Source organism: Siniperca chuatsi, linkage group LG2 (genome assembly GCF_020085105.1).
Source record: "Siniperca chuatsi isolate FFG_IHB_CAS linkage group LG2, ASM2008510v1, whole genome shotgun sequence".
Lineage (NCBI taxonomy): Eukaryota > Metazoa > Chordata > Actinopteri > Centrarchiformes > Sinipercidae > Siniperca > Siniperca chuatsi.
This window is the reverse complement of record NC_058043.1, coordinates 13,659,557-13,672,369: the sequence shown is the minus strand read 5'-3', so window position 1 is coordinate 13,672,369 and position 12,813 is coordinate 13,659,557. Positions and strand designations below refer to the sequence as shown.

At 37.8% G+C, this 12,813-nt stretch overlaps 1 protein-coding gene across 11 annotated transcripts in view; it reads right to left on the bottom strand.

Annotated features, from left to right (window-relative positions):
- atp2b2 (ATPase plasma membrane Ca2+ transporting 2) overlaps positions 1 to 12,813 on the bottom strand; it is a 128,798-nt gene that overhangs the window by 38,351 nt on the left and 77,634 nt on the right. For 7 of the 11 annotated variants that reach the window (XM_044165943.1, XM_044166021.1, XM_044165968.1 and 4 more), the window contains exons 3-8: positions 10,095 to 10,295; positions 5,965 to 6,222; positions 4,754 to 4,879; positions 2,989 to 3,114; positions 2,476 to 2,508; positions 266 to 358 (exon numbers count right to left, since the gene is read on the bottom strand). In XM_044165943.1, the coding sequence (XP_044021878.1) occupies positions 266 to 358; positions 2,476 to 2,508; positions 2,989 to 3,114; positions 4,754 to 4,879; positions 5,965 to 6,222; positions 10,095 to 10,295 (837 nt within the window). The remainder of the gene's footprint in view (positions 1 to 265; positions 359 to 2,475; positions 2,509 to 2,988; positions 3,115 to 4,753; positions 4,880 to 5,964; positions 6,223 to 10,094; positions 10,296 to 12,813) is intronic. The other 4 variants (XM_044165949.1, XM_044165974.1, XM_044166011.1 and 1 more) reach the window with 2 other exon arrangements.

Sequence of the window (12,813 nt, the reverse complement as noted above, 5' to 3'; positions counted from 1 at the left end):
CAAAGTAGTATATACGTTAAAAGCATTACAAGACAAAAGATAGCATAAAGAGAAGAAAAAGAAACACAAGACTAATTTCTACAACTAAAGAGGACATGCATTGACAGTATGGATACAAAAGGGTCCGACATAACTGAATGTGAAAAGGTAGAGCAGAGGAGGAGGTGAGCTCCCATGATAGGAGGCAGTTGGAGAATGGAGAAGGTAGGAGGAGTCAAAAGTCACGACAAAAAGAGGTCAGAGATCAGAGGTTTTGTCAACCTACCATTAATTAGGCTGGCACTGCCAGGGGCATTAATGCCTGCAGCCCCATCCGTGGCTATAGTTGCGATGGGGTGGATAGGGGGATGGGAGCAGTCTAGCCAGTAACAATGAAGGCCAAACATGTATGAACAAAAACACACACGCACGCGCCCAAGCACGTGCACACACAAGACAATGAACAGAAATAACATGGTTATAGCACATTTAAGAGATTCTACATATGTAGACTGTTTGTGAATACTAAAGTCTAGTGTTGTGATCAGTATGGATTAAACATTTGTGATGTATCTATTATTTACGTGATCATATGTATGTTACTAAAGTGTTTTACTAAATGTTACGTCAATAAAGTGTAACATTGGACAGACATGAAACATGAAATCTGAACATAACATGTAAGGAAAAACAAGATAACAAAATGTGAAACCAGAGATACAAAAAAAAACAAACCTACTGTAAGTTGATTTTACACATATTTGTTACAATATACTGAATGTAGCGTATATAATCTTGCATGTATAATAAACAATAGTGATTATATCATATTATGTTGTATGTCATATACTGAATTTACATTTTTGTTTTTGTTAATTTGTTGATTTAAACCATATTATTCATGTTATATCGTTTAGCATCACAAAATAATTTGAGTAGAAAATCTGAAAGAAAATAAGATAAAAGGTGTTGCATAGCCAATCTGAAATTAAACTCTCCTGCAATGTAAATAAAAAGTAAATGGGCCCACGAATTAGCCAGGGAAATACACATGTGCCAACCAGTTACTAGTGTAAATGTGAGAAGGTGTCTGAATTTTTGTAGTTATAGTTATGGTTTTCAAAACCTGCCATGGATCAGGCAAGGATTTGTTTATGATTTTTGACAGCAGTCACTTAAACTATGATTACTGGAAAAGGAAATTCAATGGAAGGCCAAGAATTGTTTTCATGTGTCCTTTTGGGTTCTGTGCCTAGAGATCATTGTTAACAAAAACACAATGATTTATAGTAGTCTGGAAGTTTTATCACAATTCTATACTTCATTTATTATCTCATTGAAAAGCAATTGCTTTCCTTAATGACACAGCACCCCAGTGATTTTACTGCAAACTAATGATGAATTTGCAATCATGAGCAGTGTTTTGACAGCAAATCCATCTGAATGATACTACATTTAGCTGATGTGACCCTTTAAAAAAGTCTCCTTAAGCCTAAAAGTAATCCTAACTTTAACAAGTTATATGTATGTAGTCTTTAAATTAAGTGGGACTAATTAGGCCAGCCATACGTGAAGTACTGAGTTCATGATGTATGGTACAATACAAATACCAATTATGATAAAATCTGTAACTTTAAATCAAAGACCAATGAACAAGGATGTCATAACATAAAGGTCTTTTCAGTGAAAAATGTAAACTGTAGAGTTGGTTGTTGGTTGATCATACACCTGGGATTACTTTTCTTGGTTTAATGAAGATGATCAGATTGATTAAGCCTGGGAAAATGCATATGCATATTACCACTGTGCTACAGCCTGATCAAAAGCATACTGCTGAAGCACTACAATTACAGGTCAAAACAAGAATACAAAGAGTATTTGTTAGTGTTCAGATCAAAAGTGTTATCCACAGGAGATGACATGTTTTACTGATACCTTGTATAATTGAAACCACTGAAACTACAGAGCTGTCCGAAGAGGCACTGTTACCAAAGTGGCAACAAATCACTACTGATGGTAAAATATGTATCTGTACATATGTAAGATGTAAAAATAACATCTGACACAAGCTTACTGTCTACGTTACTCTCTACTGCTGGTACATGTGCTGTGCACCTGCAAGGCTGTCGCTCTCATGTCATTTTTCTGTAATACAGAAATGAGATGAGTCTGACAGGCTTTGTTTATTCATGGCATTCAATACGTCTATGAAACAGGACCGATGTTGAATGCTAGCTAGTTAGTTAGATGAGTGCAGCGCCTGTTATAAGGGGAGAGGATTATGCATTGTGAAATGTGTCATCTGTCAACACTTAAAAAGATGCAGTATTTTGATGACAAGGCTTCTCTTTTTAAGTGAGGAATTAAATTGTGGCAAGGGTGCTTGGTTACAGAAAAGTGGTGAAGAGTAACAGTGGTTTATTGGGGATCATTAGGGGTTAAAGGTCAAAAGGATCAAGTACCACTCCCAGGGGTCAGAGAAAGGTGATACTCTACCTGTATTCTGGTGTCCGTCTTCCACTGCCCCTCCTTCGAGGTGAATTTGGAAGGATAAGAGAGTAAGGACAATAATGCACCTGAAGCCACAGAACCTGGATACTGCAGCTCACAAGTGTACCACCAGTACTCATTTCATACAGTATTTATACACATTCAGCAAAGACAACTGTGCACAGAGGCTTACTGTCAGGTACCGTACTACAAATACCTACAAAAGGTTCATACAGTTCACGAGTTAAACAGGTGGACTTTTGTTTATTTGTGAGTTTATTGTTTAAAACCCTTCTGATAACAAGGACAGTTAAAAACACTGATATTATGCAATGAGCATTCACAGTTAGACTTTTAGAACATAAGGTAATGAAATGACAAAAGCTTTTTCAAGGGTACGTTGCTGGGCAACACTGACAAAAAAACAAATGACCTCAGTACCCCTGAAGCAGAAAAATGCAGAAAAATCTTACGGAGCATGTTATAAAAGAAGATTGTTTAATGATATAGTGATCTTACCTTTCTTTTCTTTCTTCTCTTCTTCCTCTGTGCCAGCCCCCAGCAGGGTGAAGATGATTCCAGTCTGAGAGTTGACACCGACAGCAGTAACCACCATGCGCCCTGACCCCTCCATCACATGGGTCCCTGGAGAAAAGGCAGCAGAGTGTTCAAAAATATTACAACTAGATTAGATATACTTTCAGTGTCTGCTAAAAATGGGATTCTCTGTGTTCCTGCCATAATTGTGTGCATTTGTGTTAAAGAAAGTTTAGATCAGCAGTGATCTCTGTCACTTCCATCTCAAGACACTGATAGAACAGCACCATAGAGATATGATCACACTAAGGTTAAAATATTACAGAAGTAATATTGAGATTAATAAAATTATCTGCTTGGTTACCCATTCCTGAAAACAAAACTATCTAAATTCATCATCTCTACGCATAATAGTGAAATTACACCAAATGGCGATTGTTAATTTCCCTATTTGAGCAAAGTATTCATTGGTTTACAGTATATATTTAGGATCACTGTCCTGCTACAGTGATCCTGAAATTTGGGAACTACTGAATGTGTCAAAAGGGCTATAATTCCAACACTTCACCTTGTAGAGAGAGACATCAAACATCATTAAAGCCAAAAGTCAGGACTTTATTCTCTTTATTTTAAATCCAGCAGTAAAAACATGTCACTGCAAATACGTGCAGACTGCACTACACTTTTGTGTATGTGTCTATGTACAGTATGCACACACAGAACATTATTAACCTTTGGAAGAGTTAGTTGATGTGGGTGAATATGAGGCTAATTAAAGAAGGCAGCAAAAAGGCACACAGCTAATTATCCTCCGGAAAAAATACTAAGATGTGAGACCAGATTAACCCACGTTTCTGTTATCAATGATATTCTTCATTTCTAAGAGTCCTACAGCTGCAAATTTTAATGTCTCTGGTGCAGCACATACTAAACCAATAAAGAGGGAAAGTAGATGAAAAAATAGTGTCTTCCAGGATGTCACCAGTGTCTTCTGTGTTGATATTCAGATTATAATTACCAACCTTTTATCTTATGTCTGAGGTAATGTCATGACTGTGACTTATAATTCGTTATATATTTTTTCCTCACTAGATTCCTTAAAAGGAGCTAGGCAGACCAAACCTAAGCCCAATACGTAATGGCAGGCAAACCTCAATATAAAAACAACTTGAAACATTTCTCTGAGGCTTTTATGTTGGCTGTCAACATAAATAAGTAATGATAAGAATTCATGATTATTATTATGTAAACATTTAGTATTTCTATTTCTGTAATTTATTTGAAGGCACTGGGTGGAAATAAAAGGTTGTGACATTAGGCTAGTAGGTGTAAAACCAACCCACTTTGTTTTCTCATGTTGAGTTCTGGTGCAGGATGACAAATTTGCACCAGCCTACTGGGTGAAAAGTGTAATTGCTGGCTTGTTTGAGAGATTAATTAATTTCAGAATGCTTTGTATTTTGTAAAGATGAAAAAGAAATGTATTGCTTAAGATGTAAAGAAATGCAAATCATTACACACACAATATTATTTTGTTTTTGAAGGGATTTTTGAAGTTACTGCCTTCAAACTGAGCAGTAAGCCATTTTGACAGAGGAGGTGAACATTGACATGTAAGAGTCCTCAGTCTCAAAGGTGAGTCCCCTCCTCTGTTTTTGTCCCTTTCTCCTTTACACAACATTACATGCAGGGAAAAAAAAATCACTGTAACATGCATTATACAACCATCTATCAACTGGCAACATACCAGACAACAGCATGGGGTCCTTGTCTGCAGCCTTCCTGACATGGTCGGACTCTCCGGTCAGTGATGACTCGTCAATCTTCACATCATTGCCCTGGATCAACACTCCATCAGCAGGAAGCAGATCACCTGCAACAACAGAAATGGCAGAGTTGCTATCTGCAGTGGATTTATTTACATCTCTGGATTTGATTTATATTGCCTTACACAACAAAATAGTTAAAATAACTTCAAAGATTAATTAAAGTTTAACATGGGCTTGAGCTTATGTAGGGCAGGATATATTGTGACCACTGAAGTATATTCTTGGTACAAGATGGCATTGGGAGAAGATGTGCGCATGTTTCTCCATGTATGGGTCAGTCTGCAGTTAATTAATTGCTCAACATTAACATACTGTACCGTAGCTTAAATATATTTAATTTCTAAAAGGTGGAATATTGAGGTGGAAGGCTCTTTTCAGCTACTGAACCATGAAACTTATTTTACACAGAACAATGCACAAGCCAGTTGAGGCAGTCAGTGGGCACGACCAACCATGTCAAACTTATCAAAATGTGCTGGGAAGTTTGGTCAATTTTGGTCAGTAATCATGTCAGAGAAGAAGGAACAAATAACTCAAGGCTGGTTGAAATAAAAAAAATAGTTGATACAATAGTTTTGTAGTAGTAAGAAAAAAACAAACTGGATAGATGTCAATATGTCAAATATCAATCAACAATATAAATAGATATAACAGAGAGTTAGCATGACAGAATGCCTTGCACATTGCTACAAAAGAATGTGGAATCTTTAAAATGCAAGATATATGGTACATGGAAAACAAAAGTTGGCAGTTACACCTTTTTTTGTTCCCAGAAAGATGTAGGTAAAATGTGGGGAACCTTACTGGTATCATGGAACTAACTGGATTAATCCAGAAGATCCACTCCTTCATTGATAACTTTAAAAAGATGTATATTAATATTTGCCTGTGTTTTGGGGAGTTGGTATGTGTAGACAGCACACAAGGAGAGAGGATGTGACGCCGGAAGCATCTTGCAGCTCATGATCATCTCTAAGTTCCAGCTTTTCATGGATTCTGTTTCAAAGCTCTGCGAACTATGAATTTGCACCAAGAAGATATTTGCCATTTGAGTTTACTCCACTTACTTTATGTCATAAACTGAGTAAACTCTAACACACACACAGTTTGACAATCTCCTCACACTTACCGTATTTGACTTGTGCGATATCCCCCACCACTATGTCAGCCACAGGCAGCTGTATGACCTGGCTACCGCGGACCACCTGGAATTTCTGCTCCTGCTCGATGCGGCTCTGCAGCCCACGGAACTGCTTCTCCTTTGACCAGTCATTGAAGGCCGTCACTAGCACCACACACACCACAGACAACAGGATAGCTGCGCCCTCGATCCAACCGGCATCTGCCTCACCCTCGTCCTCTACCCCACCTGCCGCCGCGCCACAGGCTACAGTTTGGTAACGGTGACAGGACGGAGAAGAGGAAAATTATACAGATGTCATACAAGCACACTGTGTTTTCATACAAGCACATAGACTGAAGTATTCTGTTGACACACATTTAGACACTGGATATCAACTCACAAATTTCATCCACATCCATGCTTATTACTTATGTGGAGTATGAACACTTCATAATAAAAAATACACAAAGGGATGTAATCAAAGGTCATACTCACACTGGGGACTGAAAAGCTGTGGACAAAGACAGCTGTGACTGTGACTGTGTGTGTGTGTGTGTGTGTGTGTGTGTGTGTGTGTTTACATTCTGGTGTAAATACATGCATAAGTGCAATTTCTCTGCCTAGGTACAATGTAGGCAAAATAAAATTCAAGGCTGAAAGAAGAAGAGAATTCACTTCTCCTCGCCTCTTCATTCATTTGCTCTATTTCAAAGACAGACTGGGGTATATTTGGGAATGAAACAAGGCCTATTCCCAGTCCTCCTCGTGCTGCTTCATGTAATACTCTGGAAGCCATTGTGCCCTACACTCCCAGCTAGCTGACTTCAGAAGTCCCCGTTGGGGTGATTTGCTTTGGACTATAAAACACTTGCAGCTCACAATAAGTGCCAACCCTATATTGTAGACATTACATATGCAGGGTCTGATTAGATGAAGAACTAGACTCCTAGCAATTTGGACTTAGTGATGCACTACAGAGGGGTTCAAATCAATATGATGTTCTTTTAGACATACATACAGTAACATAACATACCCTCCTTGAACTGTAAGACTACCCATACAGTTTATGTACTCATGCATTCATGTGGGTTTTAGCACAAAGAGAGACATATTAAAAAAACATTCACATGTAATAATTTGTCATATAATGTACTAAATTGTTGCTTTGCGTGTATTTATTTGTTTGTTTGTTTTTTTTTACAATTTACCTATCTAGAGCAGTCTAGAAATTGAAGTAAATGCAAATGTGTGCACAAACTGTGTTCTTGTCTCTTTCATAGAAAGACACACACAATCGTGCAGCACATTTGTAGCTGTCCATGGTGCTGAAGTGCCAACATTGTGCAGCCAGACACTCAAGTCAGAATAGTATCATAACAAATGCAGCTGACTGAGAAACTTTTACAACTGGGTGGCATGTAAATGAATAAATAAATGTCTATAAGCTTCAAAGACAGTTTTTGCATGTTGTGTGTTTGATACAGACGCAATTAAGAGCCTCCTTATTCAACTGCAGCCAGGCTGTTTCATATGTAAATGAGAATTAAGTCATCCCACCACCTTCTATTTCCGGACTGTTGAGCTTTTTTTGACCTATTAATAAACAAAACAGTAAACCAGCAGTGAGAAATGTGTGCTTGTGTATGCATGCATGTGTGTAGATGCTGTCATATTTGCTATATAGACATTTCAGCACATAAATGTTTTATGGGCTCCAATTTTATGTGTTTTTGATTGATATTTTTCTTCTACATGAAGTTTAGTTGATAACACTTACAACAGTCTTTATGAAGGTTTATGACTGTTGTGTCATTTGGTCAATTATGTAACCTTCGTGACTGACGGTGACCAGTTTTACAGGGAATACAGTACCGAAGTGGTTTTCTAGCCGTGTTTGCCTCCTGGTATCCCGATGCTGAGTCAGCTAGTTAATAGCACGGCTGGCTGCACGGGTCTAACCGCGCTAATTAGCTAACAGTTACAATTAATAGCAGTTAGCGGTTATATTAATAATAATAACAATGGATTACATGTAACATTAGCGTTTTATCTTGATACCAAAAGTGCTTCACAGTGAGGGTGGTTAGGTTAGCTAACATTACTTTAGCAATAAGTAAAGCTATCTGTCATCACGAAACTCCATAAATCACCTTGGTACTGTACTCAGTCGTCAAACTGCCCTCATAACATTACTGACTTCTTTATGACAAGTCCAAATGGTTCCACTTTACTTGAGGTCAAGGGAATTATTCATGAAACAATTATAATAGTCTCATGACAGTCATTTTCAAAACCAAGCACATATGACAGTATAATTATAATATAATGTTAACACATAAAGCTAAATAGTTTCTTTAAGTTTGATAATTAGGCCTGCTATGGCATATTTATGACAAGTTGTGTTTTCTTGGTTAACGTCAGGTTGTCATGACAAAGACATCTCAAACAATGTCAACTTTGCATTAAAAGTAACATAATCGACCAAATGACATTTAATGACAACAGTCAAACCTTCATAAAGACTCCTTCGTGTTCACGACAGGTGTCATGTCATGGTTATGACGGTGTCATGTCAGTCTTATGAACCCACCTTCAAACAAAGAATTACCATTTAGTTTTTTGTTGTATCATATTTAGAGTCATTATTTTAAATGGTTTAATTTCCAGTTAAGTTTACTTTCATATGTACTGTTCCTGCCATTAAGTCAAATTTATTATACCAAGAAAAACCTTGAGATGTGTCATCTCATTTTCAAGGGTGTCCCAAGACAGTAAAGTCAGCCGTAAAGCATCTTGTCATAGTAGACATCTTTGTCACATTAATAGCCAAATTTGAGGGATCAATGCCAGAAATGTTTGATTATATTAAATATTTGTGTGAAAAAGGACTATTGGTCAATATATCAATATCTTCCTTTTCTTTTACTCTTAAATATTGTTACAGGTCTCAAAAATGACATTTGAGTTGAGCTCTTGTTTCTTAGTGCCACTCTATAAACTCTACATCTCAAAACATCAGTACATCCCTATGGCCTTATGTCCGTCTCTCCTCTGTTACTTCTAAATAAGGTGAAAGTACCAAAGTGGTATGCATTCATATCTTTCTGAATAGCTCTGCTGCTTTGTATTCATAGCATTCAAATATGAGAAGAGACTTGCATATTGGCACCTTTTTTGCCTCAGGTTAAAGGGAAGCTTGATTATGTGCATCTGCAGATGGACGCAGTTATTAGCATAATGATTCCTTTGGCCTTTCTCTGCTTTATGTGAATTTGGTGATGCAGAGAGCTCATTCATAAAGTGATGCAGCTCAAAAGATGCAAAGAAAATGAGCGAACTCTGAGGGAAAAAGTACTGGTCATAATTTATGATCAAATTCCAATTAACCAATAATTTTACTACCAAACTATTTGGCTGATCGTTAATTTACTCACTTATTAATCCCATTTTAATCTTAACCAGCCAACTAAAAATTGTATTAACTCAGAAATGATTTGATTAACTACCCATGCAAGTAAGACGGTGGTAACTATTTCTTCTTTTTGTGGTAATTCTACCTTTTTAAACCCCTTAAAATGATTACTGGTCCCTGGTCCCTTTGGCAGGGTAAATGAATTCCATTACTGTGATAATGCTGGGAGCAATGACTGATGTTGCTGACTCAGCACCTCGTTATGGTCTCTGTCTTCATTTCCTGTTTCACGGCTCACAGAGCTGATGTATGGGCACTGGGAGCTCAAGGTTATTTCTCTACTCAACACTTCATTAAACTTCCCGGTACCTTTTACCACACACACACACACACACAAAATTTACCCCTACAGTATGCTTGATGAGTCACTTGATCTCTTGCGACAGGTCACAAAGCAAGTGTGACCTGCCTCACCAATTAAAAAGTGTGTGTGCATACATGTAGGTGTAAGTGTGTCAGCGAGTGTCAGTAATGTCAGAGGAAGTGATGTCAGTGGGCCAATGCAATTATAGCCCGTTGCTGTCCTCAGCAATAGTTGAGATAACAGAGATAAGTGGTGCATGCGTGTGTGTGTGTGTGTGTGTGTGTCTGTCTCAAGACCTCGATATGAATGAAAAGAGAGCATTTTAAAAGGAAGTGACGTCACAAGAGCCGCTTCACTCACACTCTCCGTTGCTCGCTCCGGGAGGGTGGTAGAAGGAGAGGCCCAGGGAGATCAGGGCAGCCAGCTCCAGGATGATGAGGGTGACATCCTGCAGGGCCTCCCATACCAGCTGCAGGAAGGTTTTTGGCTTCTTTGGAGGTATCAGGTTTTTACCAAATAGTTCTTTTCTCTTGTCCAGGTCAGCCTGGGCACCTGCGAGACCTGAGAGAGGAAGACACAGAAAGAGAAGGAGAGAGAGGGAGAAAGAGTTAGCGATTTGTTAATGGTATTGTACATCACTGTACAATGATCATCAGTGTGTGTAGGATATTCTTACTTATGTACTGCAGTAAGTTTTATATTGTATATATTAAGGGTTAACATTACAGTAGCAAACAACAATCTGCTTTATTTCTACATTTGAAAAATCCTATTTTTATCCCCACACACAAAAAGTATTTAAAAGCACAGCTGGAAACTGCAGTCTTTTTGTTTTTAATACATGTTTTATTGTTAAAAGTGCTGATCTCCAGCCAGCTTTGTAATCATTCTTTTTTTTTTCTACCTTTCTTCTCTCTTTCTCACTCTCACATAATACACAAACCATCTCTAATTACCAGTTTGAGTCATGATGGGCCATGGCTCTTAGTTCCTTATATAATTCTGCTCAAGAGACGAGGGCCTTGTGCTTGACCTTATCCACCTCCTCATACACCATGAACTACTGTACACAAATATCTTTGGCTCTTTTATCTGAAGAACTTCATACTGCCTCGAGGCCCAATTTTCTTTTAGAATACTGTCCAGAAATGTATTCTCATGCAGTAGCTCATATAATGTGGCAAAATGGTCATGGTGGCAAAATGGTGTAGTGCCTTTGCAAGAGCAACGGTTTACCTTCATAATCCAAACAGCATTACTGCAAATGAGTAGCTTTTTGTGTGCAGTTCTTTTTTATGTATTATGTAAGTTTTCAATGTGGATGATTTAGAATCACAGAACAGTACCTTCTGTGCATGTTTATTATATTCAACATGTTGAATACGGACGGAATTTAGTGTTGAGTGGTTAATCCTGTATCTTTTATCTGCTTTCCAATCTCAACTTAAAACTGAGTCTACTTTGTTCTATATATTAAGTCATGTTCACATAGTAAATCAGATACAGATATCAAAATTTTAATGAGAGAAAAGCAGCAAATTCTAGCATTTCAGAAATTGTAACCAGCCAACGTTTTATCAACTTGATTATCAAAACTCAATTTTTAATCAATCACATTATGTAACATTATTGTGCACATCATGTATTGTATAATTCAGAATCACAGAACATTATGTTCTGTGCCAAAAAAAATTGTCTGTATAATTTTAATCAATTTTTTCAGGGGATCAAATTACTACCTCATTTGATCATATTGATTTTACATATTTCATCTGTATTCCAATCTTACATAATGGGCTTTAAAAATGAGCACATTTTGCTCAAACTGCTGCACTTTATATTAATAAATGTTTATATATTAAATCACATTTATTACAGCTACAATAAGAATCTGCACTGGTGTGTCAGAAAACGGTAAACTATATCTACATCAAACGTTCATAAAGCTATGGAGGTAGCATTAAGTGTACTAATGGCAATGTAAATGTATGCTCTGTATCTTCAGTTAAAATAATTCATAAAAGATTTCTATCAAACTACATTATAGGTTTCGATCTGGCTGCTTTTCAGTGTAGTACCATTATCTGGCTGCTGAGCACACACACAAGCACATTGTGTATTCACTATCTCTTTGTCTCTGTGTCTCTCTCCCTCCCTCACAACCACAGACATTACCACAGCATTATGTCATGCATGGTACGTCACTGGGTCTCCCAGGAGTGGCCCTGGATTGCACCTGATAACATCGCTGCTGCATGAAACTGTTTCGCATGTGAATGCATATGACTTATTAAAATCTGCAGAAAATAACTGATGATCCATCTGCATCTGATGTCAGAGAAAGAGGAACAAAGAAAGAGAATGACAGAGTTGTGTGAAGAACAAATATTTAGATACTGCAAAAATGAGTAGAGAAAAGAGATCAATTTCACTTGTAAAATAGACAGAGCAACAGAGAGAGAGAAGGAGAGGACAGAAGGAGGGCAGGCTAAAAAGTGAACAATTCCCAGCTCCTACGTAGGAGAATGCCCTGGTTACAAATAGATCACTCTATAAATAGCCTCATTATCCATTCTCTTTTAATTTTCTCTGTGAGAGGACCTAGCATGCTCTCACATTGATCTCCACAGCACCCTGCATCAGATCACACACAAGCATGTTTGTGCGTGCATGCGTGTGTGTGTGTGTGTGTGAATGTGTGTGTACATGGGTCTCTAAGTCGTGACCGCCTGCACGTGCTTTGTGTGTAATAAGGCTGGCCAAGCATGCCTGTGGTTGCTTCCACTATCACACGGTAAAACTAGAGCTCATACAATCAGGCTTTAGCCTGTTTGAGGTGGTTAGATGCACACACACAAAGGCGCAGACATGTATGCACACACAAGCGCAGATGCACACATATATACATATCCACATTCAGCTTCAAATACAACATTCACTCATATTTCTACCCAATACTGCATCCGCAGAATTTTTAAAAACAACAAGTACATATGCTAATCCTCCTATTCCACATTTCTTGCATCTGTCCAGAGGCAGGGGAGCTAGTTATAGCATGCAAATGCACCATTCTGCATAA